This window comes from Delphinapterus leucas, chromosome 1 (genome assembly GCF_059928025.1).
Source record: "Delphinapterus leucas isolate spDelLeu-1000000601 "Yukka" chromosome 1, BTC_Dleu_Yukka2, whole genome shotgun sequence".
NCBI classification, from domain to species: domain Eukaryota; kingdom Metazoa; phylum Chordata; class Mammalia; order Artiodactyla; family Monodontidae; genus Delphinapterus; species Delphinapterus leucas.
Genome location: NC_143129.1, coordinates 135,579,365 through 135,592,829, shown reverse-complemented (window position 1 = coordinate 135,592,829; position 13,465 = coordinate 135,579,365). Strand labels below are relative to the sequence as shown.

At 40.4% G+C, this 13,465-nt stretch overlaps 1 protein-coding gene across 1 annotated transcript in view; it reads left to right on the top strand.

Moving 5' to 3' along the window:
- Nucleotides 1-10,312: 10,312 nt before the first annotated feature.
- The window catches only part of UBE2U (ubiquitin conjugating enzyme E2 U), a 70,688-nt gene continuing 67,535 nt past the window's right edge, over nucleotides 10,313-13,465 (top strand). Inside the window, exons 1-3 of the mRNA XM_022580902.2 lie at nucleotides 10,313-10,393; nucleotides 11,912-11,993; nucleotides 12,993-13,085. Coding sequence (XP_022436610.2) covers nucleotides 10,328-10,393; nucleotides 11,912-11,993; nucleotides 12,993-13,085 — 241 coding nt within the window. The 5' untranslated portion in view covers nucleotides 10,313-10,327. The remainder of the gene's footprint in view (nucleotides 10,394-11,911; nucleotides 11,994-12,992; nucleotides 13,086-13,465) is intronic.

Sequence of the window (13,465 nt, the reverse complement as noted above, 5' to 3'; positions counted from 1 at the left end):
AGTTTTTTATAAAGAACTATAACATTTATTTTAAACATTTTATAATTACTGAAGTCATGAAGGTGAGCAAACTAAATTTCAAAACCACTTGTAATAATGTATTTTATAATAGCACTGTGATACTACATAACACAGTCCCTTTTGTATTAAAATAGTATTTTTTTCACAGACTGAAAAATATCTTTTGCTTTGTGGACAATGTTTTGTAAGATGACTTTATTTTCAGATCTTTTCTCTTTTTTGCACAAAACTATGTTTATGGTTTGTATCACAGAAGTGAAATATATCTCTGCATTTTTATATCTGGTCTGTTTCCTTGTTTCCTTTGTTTGTTTTTAACTCGGTATAGATTTTCTTCAAATATATAATGGCAGTATTCAGATATCTCGCCCTATCATATCTTTCCTTATTTTCACTGCATGCATTTAATCACTGTATTACTTAATGTTTGATTTGTTATTATGGGCATTTCAAATAGACAAGCATGGAATTGTAATGACAAGAAGCTTATTTTATATTGAGGATATATGCATTTGTATTTCACACACCAGAGATGATATTAAACACTGATTATTTTATGCTGCTGTTTATTAAAAATGTTTACCATAAAATATTATTTCCTGAATATTGCTATCATGGAGGTATTTGGGAACTTTAATATTATCTCTCCTAATGTTTGACATTTCATAGAAAGAGGAATCATAATTCGTATTTACTGCTATTTCATTGAAATGATTATTTTTAAGTAAGCTTTTAAAATAGACTTGGACATTCTTTTGCTAGTGACCAGAGGTGGAAGGCAGAATCCCAGTGACTTTATGACCATATATCACCCACCTATATATGGCAAGATTCTAATTTTTCAAATCAAAATAATATATTGAATAATTACTTAACAATCAAATGTAATGTGAAAATCGGTTTTTAAAGCTGCATCTTTTTCTGCCTTGATGTTTCCATGTGAACTTAGACATCAAAAATCATCTTAGAATTCTGAAGAAGAAAAAGCTGTGTACATCTTATGTTCAACTTAGACTCCAACCATATTGATAAAATAAAAGAAATGTGGCCATCTAATTGTCACAGCTTATCTTTATGACCTTATTTGCCCAAAAGAAAGAGCTCCCCATCTGGCGATTAATACACACTGTCAAGGAAAATGAGTATCATTATGAAAGTTCAAAGAACTTGTCCATTTCTGCTATTTAATACAGAAGGGGATACAATAAAACCTTCAGGGCCTTATCCATCTGTTTTAGGTACAGCTCTTGTCACCGCCTCAGCGATCAAACTCAATAAAGCAATCACTTCACATGGCAGTGAGATCGGTGTCAGGCTGGCTTTCTCCCTCTCACTTGAATTCCTCAATCTGCCCTTCACTCCCATTTCCTTCTTACGTCTCCAGGCTCTTCCCCTCCCACCATCCCTAACTCAACTCTGTGATTGGGGCCTTACCCTTAATTCCTTAATCACCAACATCTGCAGGCTCACAGCACCACCTCGGATAATACCTCCTACAAACCACTCAATACTGATTAAAGACGGGCTCTTTATCTACACACCTTCAAAGATGGTTACCTATCTCAGGGGTTCTCAAAGTGTGGTCCTCAGACCAGCAGATTTGGAACTTGTTAGACATGCAGATTCTCAGGCCTCACTTCAAAGTACTGAATCAGAAATTCTGGGGTGGGATCCAGCAATAAGTGAGAATTACAGGCCAGCCTAAAGGCCTGGGACTGGAAGGTGGGAGGATGGTCATTTACATCCTTAGCAATGTGTATATAAACATTTAAGAACATTTCAGCCACTTTAGTCTCCTTAAAGGTAGTCAGGTTTTACTTCATCAAAAATTCAACACTAAAAACTTTTGCATTAACCATTTGGCAATTGGTTATATTTTCTGTAGTTGTTCACTTGGATGGAAAAGTAACAGCACCTAGATTGGCCAGGAATATACTCCTTGTCTAGTTCACTCAAGACCACATTCTTGGAAGGTGACCAAAAGCTTTTTCTTTCATATGGACAAGCACAAAAGAGTTGGTCCTTAGTGTACCTTTTTTTTTTTTGACTCCTTGCATTGCTGATTAACACCACTAAAGGAACTCTCCTCTGCTTTGCAACTTGAGGTCGAGGATAGGCTAGTCCTTCTTGGGAGGGGGGAAGGCCCAGCTCCCAGTAAACATCAAGCAGAAGCAGCTGCAGAGGCTGCCCGCCTCCCCTGAGCTTCCTGTGACAACCTGACCCAGTTGGCTGCATGCAGTCACCTGTGGCTGGTCCCACTGTGTTCCTTTGCCAGCTGCAGTCTGTCAGTCCCCACTGGCTGGCCTTGAGTACGCCTCTGCTCCGCTGTGCTCCCCTCTGCCTCTGGAGGGCGGAAAGCTCTGGGGGAGGTACGAGAGGTGAAGCTCAGACTCTTCATTTATAGAGCATTTTTTTCAACCAAGAGTTCAAACGCTGAGGAGGAAACGCTATATTAGAGGAGCAGAAGGAACGAGGGAGCACACACATAAGAGGAAAAGTTTTGCAGCTACAGGATGCCTGCACCTGAAGTTTGTTACCATAAATGCCAAGAGTGTTAGGAAGCTGTTAACTCAGAGGAAGGAGAGCCTTACAAACCATCAAAGCACCCAAGGTCAGCGTAATCCTCTGGGAAATTAGGCTGGGAAGGCTTCAAAACATAGAGCCGTACAGGGAGAAGGTCTGCTTACCTATTTATGACTACTTGAATCCTAGGCACCTATGAATTGGTTATTCACACGAGGACTATGACATTTGCTGACCAGGCCCGACATGACACTGATCCTCACCCAAGTGACCAGGTTAGTAGCTGTTCTTATCCCCAAATGGTTAAATTAGGAGAACGACTCCTAAGATCAGATAGGGCATTACTGTACTTACATGTACTTACGCTTGTTAAAAGGTCAATATCTCAAGAGCTCAACATGCTGAAATAAGGGGATATTCAATTTGCAGGAAAGTGGTTCTAAAGGTCAAGCTTCATGGACCTATGTTCTTGAATGTAAATTCAAAGACACACACGAAACTACAGAACTGGCTGCACAAAGACATAGATTAATGCTCAAGCTCTCCATGGCCGTAGAGGCACATGTAATTTGCAACAGAAATAGGTGGAGATCAGGCTCCATTCTATGACACGTGCTCCTCCGCCATTGCAGCCCTTGGGCATTAGGGATGTAACTCCAGTTATCATTGGGGTCCATCCTAACACAGTTCCCTGAAAGGCTTCTTTTGAGTCTCTGCCCCTTAGAATCACTTGAAAGGAGTTGCAACTCCCCAATGGCATGATCTAGGTAGTTTACTAAGAGTCAACCTGATAAGACTAAAACTAATATTAAGGCAAATGACAGTTTAGGACTGAATTGTACTTCCAGAGTTCACTCTGGAAGTGGAGTGTATTAGTCAGCCTGGCTGCAATAATAACTGCAAAATCTCAGCAGCTTGCCTTGTAGGAGCGAATGTTCATTTCTCACTCATGTCAGTCAGCAGAGGTGGGTCAGTTGCTGTAGCTGCTCCCAGGTCTGCAGGACACACTGTTCTCATGGCACAGGGAAAACAGCAAGAGGCAGCACTGAAACAGTCACTCATAAAACTTGCGCTCAGACATGCTGTATATCACGTCCACCTCTCACGTTCTCCTGGTCAACACAAATTCTGAGGCCAAAGCTGACCGTAGGACATGGATGAATCTTGACCTACTGAGAGGCACCGCAAGCCACACCGTCACAGTCAGGGGCAAGGAGGCAGAACCTTCTTCCAGGGAAGGGGGTGAATAGTTGGGAACAATAACACAATCCCTAGCCCAGCTGAAGCCCTGAGTACATAGAGTCAGTATAGCAAACCCAGGGCACCAGCGCCCTTCTCTCTTGTGTTTGCGGCTAATCACTAACTGATGCTCTTCCCAGCTGAGCTCAGATTTAGCCTTAACAGTTTCAACATACTGCTCTAGATAACCTACTACTATCAGTCAAGAATAGCACCAGGAATGAAGCTTATTAGCCAGCCCTACAATAGGGCGATAGTGGCCAAACCTGGTCGTTATCACAATTGTCTGGGGAGATTTTAAAAATTCTAAGTTCTCAAGACCACCCCAGAATATGCCATAAAAGTGACCATAAAATCTATAAATTCCTCAGACATAGCATCTGACACTATATGTCCACCGCCCGCCCCCCCTTCATGGACCCTGGATGAGGAGAATGGCGCAGGCACATGTACTTTTCAACTGCTCCAGCCCGTGATCCGGATGACCTTGAGTAAGTAAAGCAATCTCTACTTCCTTATCCGTAAAATGGTATAAACGTAGCATAGAGGTTGAGAGTAAAGGTTCTAATGTCAGACAGCCTGGGTTTAAATCTTCCCTTCACCTTTTGGTAACCGTGTGAATTTACACAAGTTACTGAACTGCTGTTTCTTCATCTGAAAATGTATCCACTTCATAGAATTGAAACTAAGTAAAGTAAATGAGTTGCAGAGAAGAGTGCCTGACACAAAAGTTCTCAAAAACATAGTATATACAGTTTTATCCGTTTTCTCTAATACCTGTCTTTCAGAGTTGATACAAACGTTTAATGAGAACATATACAAATATATGAGAAGTATCTGGCACATAGGAGGTGCTCAAAAAGTGACAGTGTTGCTATCATTATTCAATGTGTTTTAAACAATTTTTATAAAGCGATACATTATTTTCTAATGTGGTAAAATATTTAGAGCACAAATATCCTACTTAATTATTCATGCACATGCCATAACGTAGAACACTCCATACTGGTGCCAGTGAAGTGGGAGTGGGCTTAACCCATGAATGTTTCATCATCTCCCTTCAAACCACCCCTAATAAACACACACTAAGTAAAAACAGCTTCAAGACACATCGCTAAGCTATCCGTAAACCATATGTCATCCCTTACACCCCCTCCAAGCTGATTGCCACCTCAAAGCTTCTCCCATGTTGAAATCCTGGAACTCCCCAGGGGGCAACTGAGAGCGCTATGCAAAGGTATATTAAAAGCTTGGTCTGCCTTTGTAGATATATATGTGAAAGAAGCCTAGAATAATTATATCCTTTAACCAGTCCCCCTGCCCCCAACACAGACACAGACACACACAGACACACACACACACACACACACACACACTTAACAGTCACAGTCGTACTTAGATATTATGAAATGCATTATCTCTCAGTGATTGGTGTTCCCATGTTGGGAACAAAGTGAAAGGAGACATGATTCTCCTAAAACACTTCAGCGCAAGTAAAGTACCCAAGCAGGCACTGCATTCCTTCATCATGGGATTGCTAATATCCTCTCCTGATGTAATTCTGGGCATGATGTTTCAGAACTATGATTACGGGGTCTGGGCACCAGCCTGCCGTGAAAAACAAATAGACACAAACCTTTAAACACCAACTCCAAAAACAAACAGCTGTTACCAAATTGTCTACGCAACTCCCACCCTAAAAAGGTTCTTGAAGCCCAAGCTAGGATAGCCAGTGGTGCCAGTTTACCAGGGATTATGCCAGTTTTAGCCCTGAAAGTCCTTTTTCCTATGAATTCCCCCAGTCCCAGGCAAACCTGGACTCTGGGTCGCCCTAGCTAAAGCAAAGAAGGTGAAATAAAAGCCAGCATGTATTGATTTTGAGTCCCCCTCTGTTAGGTAGACACAAATACAGATATAAATAGTGATCAAGGGGCCCCTGCATCTCAGGTACCTGACAGGGAGAGACCAAATTATTTTACAGCTAACAGAAATTTGGGGGAGCCTGCAACTTCAACTTTACAAAGGGGAACCAAGCGTTTCTTTGAGCCTAGACTTTTATAAGCTAAAATAAAATTTTTAAATGAGAAATTTCAGGAATTCAAGTCACTGAACTGCCTACCTCTTTCTTCCTGTTTGATCTTTGAAGATTAGCGTTCAGTATTTTTCATGACGTTTATATTGAGGAAGGAATATAAGATTATTAAAAGCAGAGAAACTCAATATTGGGAACACACATCAAAAGGTCTTCAAGACAAAGAAGGGATCATATGATTTGAAACCAGAGTTACTAGAAGCATGTGTGCTGCACTTCATTTTCTAGTTAACAGTGTAACATACGTCAAAATATGATTTAAAACGCTTCTCGCAGCTGAGCTGACATTTGGCGATCCTCAGCCTTCTTTTGCTCTTGAGGATGGGGGTTCAAATCCAAATGAGGTTAACACTTTGTACTGGTACATATTCCTGGTGGATGAGAAAAACAGTCTTTTAGTTTAAGTAAAACGAAAACATCTGTTCCACTCCTGAGGGAAAGAATTGTTTTTAAAAAGAGGGGGAGGGGATTCTTGGTTGTTAAAGCTGGAGATGGCCTCAGTAACTTTGCAAATGTTTAATAAAATAGACTGTCAGGTGCCTTGCTCACCGAGGATGATGGAAACTTGTGCATGAGCCTTGGTTCACTTCATTTTTCAGGATGCCATACCCATGTTATCCCCTAACCCTGTCTAAAGCCATATGTTAATGTCTATCAACTGGTCCCAAGTTCTTTCCACACTGAATCAGGTAAATCCAGCTCAGTAAGTGACTGCCTTGTGCCACAAAGCTTGTCTTGGTCAGTAGCTGTGCACTCTGGGTAAGAAGTAGTATAAGTTAGCTATTGCTGCATAACAAAATACCACAGACTTAATATCTTAAAACAATACCATTTATTAGCCCACAACTCTCTCGGTCAGGCCTCGGTATGGCACGACTGAGGGTCTCACAAGTATTGGCCAGGTTATGTTCTAATTTGAAGTTCAGGTCCTCTTCCAAGCTCATGTGTTTCTCCCACAATTCAGTTGCTATGGTTGTAGGACTGGGGCTCTGATTCTCTTGCTGGCTGTCAGCCAGCAGCCACTCTCAGCTCCTAGAGGCTGCCCAAATCCCTTGCCTCCTGGCCCCTTCCATTTTCAAAAGTGTCAACAGAGGATCTCCCTCACGTGGAATCCCTTTCATGCTTTCAATTACTCGCCTTAGGAAGAGCCCAGTCCTATTTAAGGGCTCACCAGATTAGGTCAGGCTCACCCAGGATAATCTCCCTTTCTTAAAGTCAACTATGCCACATAAGTCAACTTAATCACAGGAGAAAAATCTATCACATTCACAGTCTTGAGGATTATGCAGGGGGTGGAGCTCTTTGAGGTCATCTTAGAATTCTGCCTACCATAAGAAATATAATGCAACATTTCTCTTTTCAGTCCTTTGTACTGTAGTGCATAGTTTCTTAAGCTTTTTACATCACAGGCTATTATTAAAATGAATGAATTCCATGGCCCCTGTTCTACCAAGAAAAAAGTCTATGTGCACACACATACACATAGATATACAGACACATACAAAGGTGTCCACAATTTCAGCCACCCTACCCACACCCTGAGAAGTCAATCCACGTTTAAAACTCTGTAGATGGAGGCAGAATAAGCTGGAGAGATGAAGGGGGTTCCTTGAAGTATTTTAAGCAGAGAATTACACGATCACATGTTTAGTTTAAATAATTACTGTCAAGTTTTATGACAGGAAAGTGTGGAGACAGGGAATACAGTATAAAGATGTTCTGTGTTCTAGCAAGAGATCGCAAGGCTGTGCGCTTGGGCACTGGTGGAGGTGTGAGAAGAAGCTAGAAAAGCAGCAGGCCTTGGTAAGTGATTAAATGTATGTCATGAGGAAGAGGAGGAGTCAGAGCGAACTTCAAGTTTCCAGCTTGAGAAACTGGGTAAAACAAACAGGATAGAAGGCTGCTTGAGAGGATGGGAGGTAATTATTTTTGGATATTTTGAGTTTGAAATGTCCTTGAGACAGCCTGGTGAGAACCAGGCAGCTGGGTATACTAGTCTGAAGTCCCAAGGAGAGGGCAAGGCTAGCAATAGATTTGAGGGGTCGTAGGAGAATATACCAGCTTGATTTTCACTGCACTAAAGTACCATATGTATAACAATTTCTAAAACTTCAGAACAAAGAATGCTTTAATTTTATCTTTCTCTCTTACTTTAACATAATTTCTCCTAGAGTAAAATTTTACACAAAAAAGCAAAGGAGTCTGCATTTATTATCACAGTTTTCCCCTATCAGAGTAGAAGGAAGGACCACAGGGCCACCACGGTATCATCAAGAAACCTAGTTAATATCCCCAAGTTGGGTCCATTACTTTCTCACAGAAGCAGCCCTTTCTTCACTTTCACCATACATCGCCAGTCCTACATAAACCCAAGTGAAAATCTGATGGCATCTGAAGGAGAGCCCCCCAAAATTCAATCTCAGGTCCTAGTTGATATTTTAATAGAAAAAAACCCTTTGTATTCAGTTCTATGAAACACAGAATCAAATCATTTTATTGTGCCAAATGTCAGTAAAGTTAAGATGTTGTTGGGAGTGTCTAAGCTACCCTACCTGGACATGAAATTGACCATGGGAGCCTTCTAAATGGTCTCCTGCACAATCCATTCTCCGCAAGGCAGCCAGAGTAACTTTGTAAATGTAAAGCAGAGCATGACACTCTCATGCTTAAAGCCATTCAATGATTCCCATTTCTGTTCAAATAAAACCCAAACTTCGCACCGTGTAGGGCTCCATCCTAATCACATCTCCGCCATGTTCTCTCAGGCCCTCCCTGGTTCCCTCTTGAAGCCTAGCTTTTTCCTGACTGAGAACTATTGTGTTTTCCTCTTCCCGGAACTCTTTGCCCTCAACATTTCTAATAGCTGGCTCTTTCTCACCTTATCTTTCATGTATCACCTCAAAGTCTACTCCTGACCAAGGCCTTCCCTGACCACCATTTCTAACCCTTAACTACCTACTCTCTATCACATTACTGTTTTATTGTCTATACACACTTGTGATCTGAAATTATGATTTTTGTTTTGTACACTTGTTTTGGTTTTGTGTATTTACTTACTGAATACTGGAGCCAAAAGGGCAGTCACTTCATCTTTATTGTTCCATAGCATATGAGAAGTGCTAGATAAATATTTGTGGAATGAATGAACTAATTGAACTCATGTCCTGTTTCCATAAAATTAGTAAATAAATAGTAAGAAAAAAAAGCACTCTGAGCAAGGATGCCAGTTTCTGTAGTTGACACCGTCAGATTAAATCCTTTAAGTAGCTCACAGTGGGCTGGAGAATGCCATGAGCAATTGTGATACAGCCTGATAAATACTAACAGGGTCCTCTAGGATCACAAGAAAGGAGCCTAATCTTGTCTTAGGGGATTCCATAAGGAATCATAGGCAAAGGGAAATCTGAACGATGAGTGAAGGAAAAATGTGGGGAGGAAGGATGGAAGGAACGTCGTGAGTGTCTAGACAGAAGGGACAGCAGGTGCAAAACTCTCCGGCAAGAGATGGGAATCTGAGAAATTTTAAGTAGTTCCCTGTTGTGGAGCATTCTCCCAGAGTAACTGTAGGATTCGATGACATAATAAAGTATGCGAACATATCGTGAATGCTAACGTGCCATATAAGTTATTATAAATAAGTGCAGGCCTGTACTACTGGTCACTTATTACCTGATGGTTTCTGATATTCAAAGAAAAAGAAAACATTATTTCGGAGGACTTCGAGTGAACGCTTCTCTGACTTACAGACTTACATGCTAGATCCTCTGACTTCACCCCTCCTTCCCCCCACCCCAGCTGGGTAGAGTCAAAAAGTTGGTGGACCTCGCTGGCGCACGGGGAGCGGGGGTGGAGGGGGCCTCAACAACGGCTCTCATTGGCCTTTCAAACTGAACCGGTTGGACGATTGGCTGAGGAGGTTTACAGAGGCCGCCCCACGTCGCTGATTGGATGAGGAGCGGAGAAGCTCCCACCTCCTTCACTCTAGACCCCCTCGGTCCCGTTGCTTGGCAACCGATTGGCATCCTCCGGCCGAGCCGGCACCCAGTTAGTTACACCTGTGAAGCGGAGACAACGGCTACGACCGCCCTACGCTTACGCCTTTCACGCCCACTTCACGCCCAGGCAGCACGGGTGGTCCCAGAAGCTCATCCAGGTTTGCCTTCAGATGGGCTGTGGGCTGGCCCTGCAGTGACACACCGCAGTTGAGAAAGTGCTCACGTCTTCCTTCTGAAGTCTTCCTTCGGAAGAGTCAGAGGAGAAAAAAAGTCACGGTTATATGTCCAACTTAGAGCCACTTATCTTGGGAGCACACAGCGTTCTGAGGCTCGGTCGAGAAAGCAAGTAACTTATGTCAGTTAACTAGGTGCGGGAAGGTGACCCATAACCTCAGACACCTGCCTCAGAGCGAACCCTAGGAGTGCGGGGACAAGTGCCAGACTCTGCTGCCTTATCATGTACAGCAGAGCCTACATCTTGCTGCAAAGAGAATTCCAAGAGTTGAAGAAAAACAATTATGAGGTGAGTACTGGAGACCTGGAGGGTGTGTTTCATTGGAGTACCAATTTTTAAAAGCAGTTTAATCTGTGTTTATTCTATAAGGCATAATTTAGTTAAACATAATTTGCCACTACAGACTTGTTTAATGAACCTATTTCAGTATAATTATCTACTTCATAATAATAACAACTATTTGTACTTGATGATAATAGTTAACAATACTGAGCACGCTATGCTGAGTAATTTATGGGCATTTAAGCCCTGAATATCAGGGTCCATCAGGTAGTAAGTGACGAGTAGGTCCAGGGTTGCACTCATTAATTACAATACTACAAAATAAGTTCGTAGTATTTTGTTTTACCTACCAGAAACCTAAGCCTCAGAAAGGGTCAAAAAATATTTGGCCGCAGGATTCCATCACAGGGTTTTCTACTACTTCCTGTCTAGTGCGCTTTTTGCCAACTTCTGTCACATATAATACAGAAGCACCTTTCCCTTATAACTGTAACACAGAGGAAGGCTTTGCGTCGAATGCCACCAATGAGGTTTCAGTGTTCATAGGCTGTTCAGTGGTTGCCATAGGCTGTTTCATCACATACAATATGGAGAATTTAAAAATGGAAGGGGCGAGGGTGTACTTAGAAAGAATAGAAAGCCGTGCATAGAAAGAGGGTGTAGCATGCTTACCAACAGCTGCATAGGGTGTAGTTCAATGGCATTGCTCTCTTTCCACTCCTGCCATAGAAGTATTGCCTTAACAGGAGATGTCGGGAACAATTATTGAGTTCAACGACAAACATCCGAGAGGTATGAAAGTAACATTTGATGTTGTTTCTGCTCCACCTGGATTTCGTGGCTTTCTGTTGAAAGAAAATCTGTTGAAGGGAGAAGTGTTAGGTAAATATAGATAATGTAGGTAATAGAGATGTAATGGTTATCCAGACTAGCACTTAACATACCTAATAACTATGTGGTTGCTCAGAAGTATTTATCGACTATATTTAAGTTTATTCCTCAGCATAACCAATAACCTTAGTCTATGAAGTACATTCTTGTCCCTCCATTGGAATAATGCCTCAAGTGTAGGAAAATTTTATTTTTATATGTGAGCATAATTTTAGAGTTGTGTTTTTCTTAATGAAAATTTTCTTACTTCATGGCTTATATAGCATCCATATGGTTTTTAAAACCTTTGAAGAAATGCAAGCTTTCCAACTATTTCTTTCATTTTGAATTTGAGTCTTAAATTGTCTGTTGTCTTACATAAGCCACACATCCTAGTCTTGACCTTACTGTCCCACTTGTGATTTGCACACTACACTACTGATTTATTTAAAATTTGCTATTGCATGTTTTTCTGGAATCTATCTTAACTTCTCTGTAATAAGGCAATATATAACACCTTCCCAAAATCAAAAAAAAAAATTATCAGAAAAAGAAAGCGTAGAGCTTTTGGAATTCATTGTAATCTAATATCTGATTTTCCAAGCTGCAATAAATATTTAATCTTTTTTCTGCTTTAATTTTTCTTAATTAAAGGGTATTACTGGCTTTCCTGTAAGTGAAGATATGATGCAATGGGAAGTTGATATTGAAGGTCTACAGAATACAGTTTGGCATGGTTTGTGCTTTCAGAACTAATTTACTTTTTTACAAGTCTTTGTATTATTAGCCTATTTTCTTTAAGGTTGCATTGTATAAATTTTCTAGAATTCCTAAAGTATTTACATGTTATTTTTTCATTGTATGGTTTGATTTTTTGCCATTTCTCAACATGGATGGAAATTTCAGGTTTGAATTTTTCTTTATGCCCAATCAATGTTATCATGATTTTAAGAAGCACACACAGGACAGCATATCAATTGAGAATATCATCTGACAGTCTTCCATGAAGTTAGAGAATAGCTAACAAAATGCCTGTTGGCAGAAAAATCCCACAATTATGTCTCATTTTTTTCCTCTATGATTTTCCCACAAATTTCCATAAATCAAATTCTCAAGCAAACTAGGCCACTATAAGCTTTAATGACCATGCCCTCTTACAGTTGCGGATTAACAAGATACATTTGGTTAGTGAGGTAGGGGAGAAAAACATGTACGTGGATAATTGTTCTATAATAACATGTTCTATTATGGATTTTGAATGGAATACCGAGGAGGCAGTGATTAGTTAATTTTGCCTTGGAGAGTCAGGAACGGCTTCCCAAGGAAGTGACCCTTGAGTTGGGTCCTAAAAAATGTGTGAGAATTCACCAGGTTTAGAATCAGAAGGAAATCCAGGCAGAGTAAACAGCCTGACATGAGGTGGCAAGAGAGGGTTCTGGAGCAGTGAGTTCAGTAAAGATGAGATACACAGTGAAGGGGCCGGGTGTAAGGGGGACAGGGTCAGTGGGTAGAAAGGACTAGTGGGAATGTGGCTGAAAACATGGAATTAGATTGTGAGGAGTCTGTTACACCATCTAGAGGAGTCTAGGCATCCTATAATCCAATTTACTTATTAATATAATAAAACTCTAGGGACCTTGGGGAGGCTAAACTGTAGGAATAAACTTCAGTGTTAGGTTACAGTTAATCAGTTCAACATGACACTTTAGTAAAAATGTTTCTTTTTGTATCACAGGATCATTCTTCCAACTGAGAATAAATTTTACATCGGAGTATAATTTTGTCCCTCCAGTTATGAAATTTAGAACAATTCCTTTTCATCCAAATGGTAAGGAACAAATGAAATTTTTATCATCATGGGTTCTGTCCCCATTAACCTTGTTATTTGTTAGTGTTTAATAATGTTTTTTTTAATCACTTTGTTACGATTATAAAAGTAAGCATGCTTATTGGGGAAAATATTAAAAGGCAGAAAAAAATTATCACCTGAATCCTAATTCAGAGAGATACTATTCTGTATATTTAACCAAATTTATTTCCTTCTTCTATGTATGCATTTTATCTACATAGTTGAGTTATTACACAAAGTTTTATATATTTTTACTTAAAATGACATAATACGTTTATTTCTGCAATATTAAACATTCTTCAAAATATAATTTTTAATGACTGAATGATAAACTTAATTCCTATATTGTTCAGTATTTT